The sequence below is a fragment of the Eulemur rufifrons genome, chromosome 20, assembly GCF_041146395.1.
Source record: "Eulemur rufifrons isolate Redbay chromosome 20, OSU_ERuf_1, whole genome shotgun sequence".
NCBI lineage: Eukaryota > Metazoa > Chordata > Mammalia > Primates > Lemuridae > Eulemur > Eulemur rufifrons.
In genome coordinates this window covers 22,675,324-22,679,180 of record NC_091002.1, presented here as the reverse complement: position 1 = coordinate 22,679,180, position 3,857 = coordinate 22,675,324, and the positions used below count along the sequence as shown (strand labels likewise).

General features: G+C 51.8%; 1 protein-coding gene across 1 annotated transcript; it reads right to left on the bottom strand.

Moving 5' to 3' along the window:
- Positions 1-1,434: 1,434 nt before the first annotated feature.
- C20H20orf173 (chromosome 20 C20orf173 homolog) lies at positions 1,435-3,262 on the bottom strand. Its single transcript, XM_069495751.1, has 5 exons — positions 2,954-3,262; positions 2,558-2,736; positions 2,286-2,405; positions 2,116-2,167; positions 1,435-1,605 (listed from the first exon to the last, which is right to left on the bottom strand). The coding sequence occupies exons 1-5, from the start codon at positions 3,260-3,262 to the stop codon at positions 1,435-1,437; spliced, it is 831 nt and encodes a 276-aa protein (XP_069351852.1).
- Positions 3,263-3,857: the final 595 nt, after the last annotated feature.

Genomic DNA, 3,857 nt, shown 5'->3' with positions numbered 1-3,857 from the left:
TGGTGCTAGAGAAGCTTATAACCTGGAAACACTATTAGATAACAGATTTTTTTTTTTTTAGATAACAGATTTTTTAAAAAAATAAGCTTGTTCTCTTTAGCCAAAGAACTAGGAAGGGGAACACTGCAAGATGGAATCTTTTTGACAATACCAGCTCTATCCCAGCCAATCACCATGAGAAAAATCCATTCCCATCTCCCATTTCACTGTATGTGGCACCAGAACTGGGATTATATGAGCAGAGCCCTGAACACTATCTCAGCCAGCAATATCAAGGAAGTTCCCCTTCCCAACCATCAGGTGCTTTGTGGAGGCTACATTATGTGAGTGAAACCTGCCTGCCATCTTGCCCCAGCAACAGCAAGATGGTGCCATTCCCCCAGTGAGGCAGTGGGCATTGTGTATAAACATATCTGTGAATATTATCCCCGCTGGCAACAGAACGACACTCTGTCTCAGAAAAATAAAATAAAACAAAATAAAATAAAATAAAAGATAACCTGAAAATCCTTCTACTACAAATGCCCAAAACTGCTAGACCAAACATAATATTCAAATTTTTAAAAACTGTATTTATTTATTTTTCTTCTAATTTATTTTTTTGTTTGTTTGTTTGTTTTTTACTTTCCTTGTTCACAGTAGGATGTATTTATTTTGAACATATAATATGGGTCTGTGGCACATAATCCAAAAAGTACAAACAGTAAATGAAGAGAAAATATCCATCCATCCCTTGTTCTCCCTCGCCTGTCTGCTCCCCGAGGCCATTCCTAATGTCTTACGGACCCTTCCCAAGTTAATTGGAAAATTTACAAGCATACATATATACATACCATATATTATTTTAATAAAAATGATCTTAAATACAGAGCAAAGGTCAAAAGAAAACCAGGAAGTCCCCAGAGGCCAGAACTGAAAAATAGCCAAGAAATTTAGGAGTTTTAATGCCCAGGTGGGCAGAGGGCCTTGAGCCCAAGGGAGGCAGAGAATTGGAACTGAGGCCTCTAAAAAAACCTGAGAACCTCAAAATGCTAAACCTTCAAGTGAAAAGCTGGGCTAGAGAAATCTACCCTACAGTGGGGATGGAACATGGAGGATTCTCTGCGTGGGAAAAGAGCCTCCCCCAAGGACTCAAAGTCTGGGTTTGCATTTCGCATGGAATTGGGTCTAAATTACACCCACTGCATGCTCCAGGGATCAGGTGTGCCTGGAGCTCTGGAAATGAAGTCTGGCCCTTCCTTCCCAGACACTGCTTACAGGTAAGAGAATCAGACCAGGATTTTATTCAGCACCAGACTGATCTCCATACAATTTCCTCTTGCCCATTACCCCTGAGAGTCTTCACAGTCACCTGCTGCTGTTGTTGCTGCTGTAATCCTAACACTCCCCTGCATTCACGCCCAAGGACTAGGACTTGTGGGACTCGGCTGGGCATCATGTGTGGACGGTAAGCTTGCCCACACACTGCAGCTGATGAACAACTTCCATTTCTGCTTCTGTACCATCCAGGGACAGCATGTCCTTGGAGCCATTGGTCTGATTAGCATCCTCCCAGTAATAGAACCACTTTCTTTGCTGTTCTGAACCAAATCCAAAGAGGGCGACCTGGTGGATGTTGGAAGGATGTGTCACAAGCAGACTCTTGTCCTTACCCCCATCTCCCCTCATTCAGCATCTAGTGTGACAGGCTGCCTCCAGGAGCTGGGAGGAGGATGGAGCTCACATTCTCCAGGGAACACAGACTCGGGACACGGTGAGGTAAGCACTCCCAGAGAGCCATCCAGGAGCCCAAAAAAGAGAGCATCAGCTAGCTGCTCCTCATCGTGTTGGAGGGAGAGAGGATTCCCCAGGGCATGAGAGGAGGGCAGAGGTGAAAAGGCATGAGGCGACCTGGGCGCAGTGCTGCGCCTGGAGTCCTGGCTGCTCGGGAGGCTGAGGCAGAGGAGCGTTGGGCCAGGAGCTCCTGCCTGGGCACAGGTGTGCAAGACACAGAGCAGAGCCATGAGCCCCAGGGATGGCCCCTGGCCCTGGTCATCCAGACAGTCGCCCCAGTGGTACCTGGGGCCTTCCCCACTGCAGCCCACAGCCACATCCTGTTCCTTCCTGTCCCCTCACCTTGCCTTTGCCCTGTCCCATGCCACTAGGGAACCGGGCCATCTTCTGAAATCTAAGAAAGAATTGGAGGTGGGGAGTTTCAGCTGCCCCAGGGGCCCCCAGTAAGCTCTCAGAGGGTTTCCCCTGAATGCCTGCTGTCGCCCCCAGCAGTGGCCTCCCCTCGCCCCCACACTGAGAATATCTGAGACAACTCCATCACCTCGTCACTCAGAGCGTCTGAAGTCCTTGCCAGGTTGGGAAGCTGCAGCAGCAGCAGCAGCTGCCTCCAGGAACCTTGGTCGCTGGCGTTCCTGGGACAGATAAAGCATCCTATGGGTTAGTTCCCCACATCTGTCTCACAGCCCCAGAGCAGGGCCGGGTTCACCCTGGGAAGGAGAGCAGAGACTGACAGGACTTTGGGGCACGCCTGGCCTTCCTGCTCCACCCTGTCCTCAGCACCCACCTGAAGGCCATGGGGTGCTGGTCCATGTTGCTGCCCAGGCCGGAGCCAGGCAGGATCTGTGGGCTCCCCAGCACCGCACAAGCCCCACAGGAGAAATCAAAATGACTCGCTGAGAGTCTGGGAATCACTTTAAATAGCGTTGTCCACACTTTGCCGAGCTCACTCCCTGAGTTCATGCCCTGGGAACAGCAGGAGGGAGGAGATTGGGGCTGGGCCCAGGTGAAGGAGCACAGACCTGGGAGGGCGAGGCCTCCATCCAGAGGGCAGGGGTTGTGGCTATGGAGATGGGAGATGCGCCAAGCCTGGGCCCAGGGCAGGGGTTTGGGCCGGAGAGTAGGAGAGGGGTGAGGCCTGGAAGGCTGGAGGACGGGATTGGGCCCAGGGCTGACCACTGACCAGCCACCCGAGCACAGTGTCAGAGGCCATAGACTCTTTTGTCCTCATCAGGTACCCCTTGGTCTTCTCGCAGCGTGCGTCAAACCAGTTACATCCTCCAGCTGCGTGGTGGCAGGAGGAGCAGTTGAGGGTCTCAGAAGGGCAGCCACACTTCCTGGATTTGAACCAAGGGCAGGTGCAACTCCATGGTACCAAGTATGTCTGTTCTTCCTGGAGTGCTGATTCAGGGGTCAGATCCAAGCAGGGGGCCATCAGCCATAGGATGAGCACCCAAAAGACCCACAGGACAAAAATCTGCCAGCGCTTCATGTGTGGCCCAGGCAAAGACTCCCGTGGCAGGAGTGACTGGCTTCTCTATCTGGAAGGAGAAGGGGCTGAGACCGAAGGCAGCACCAGTGTCCCTCTGTCCTGTCAGCCTCCATGACTCCCCAGCCCTCTACCCCACCACTCCTTCCAGCCCCTCATCTCCTGCCTCCCTATCCATTTGCTCACCCCCAAAGAGATCTCTGACTGGGTGTGGGGTGGAAGATGCCCGGGCAGAGAGAGAACATGAGGCTAGTCCTGCAGGAGGGAGGCCTGGCTCGCAGTGGGGTCCTTGCTGCCATCCCAGCTACATCGTAGGTCTCATCACAAAGTACACATTGTGACCTCCCTCCTTGAGCCTACCTGGAAAAAGCCACCACCCTATCATTTCTCTGACATCCAAACTTCCTGCCCTGAACATAAGATCCACGAGGACAGGGGCTGACCTTGTCTCTCTTCACCTCTGCATCCCTAAGGCTTAGAATCGCTTAGTAACTATTTATGGAATAAATGAACAGGGGTTGGGGGGAACTTTAAACATGATCTGTATGTGGTGCCCCCTCTCCAGTTGTGTGACTCAGCTCATTCCTCCCTTCTGTCC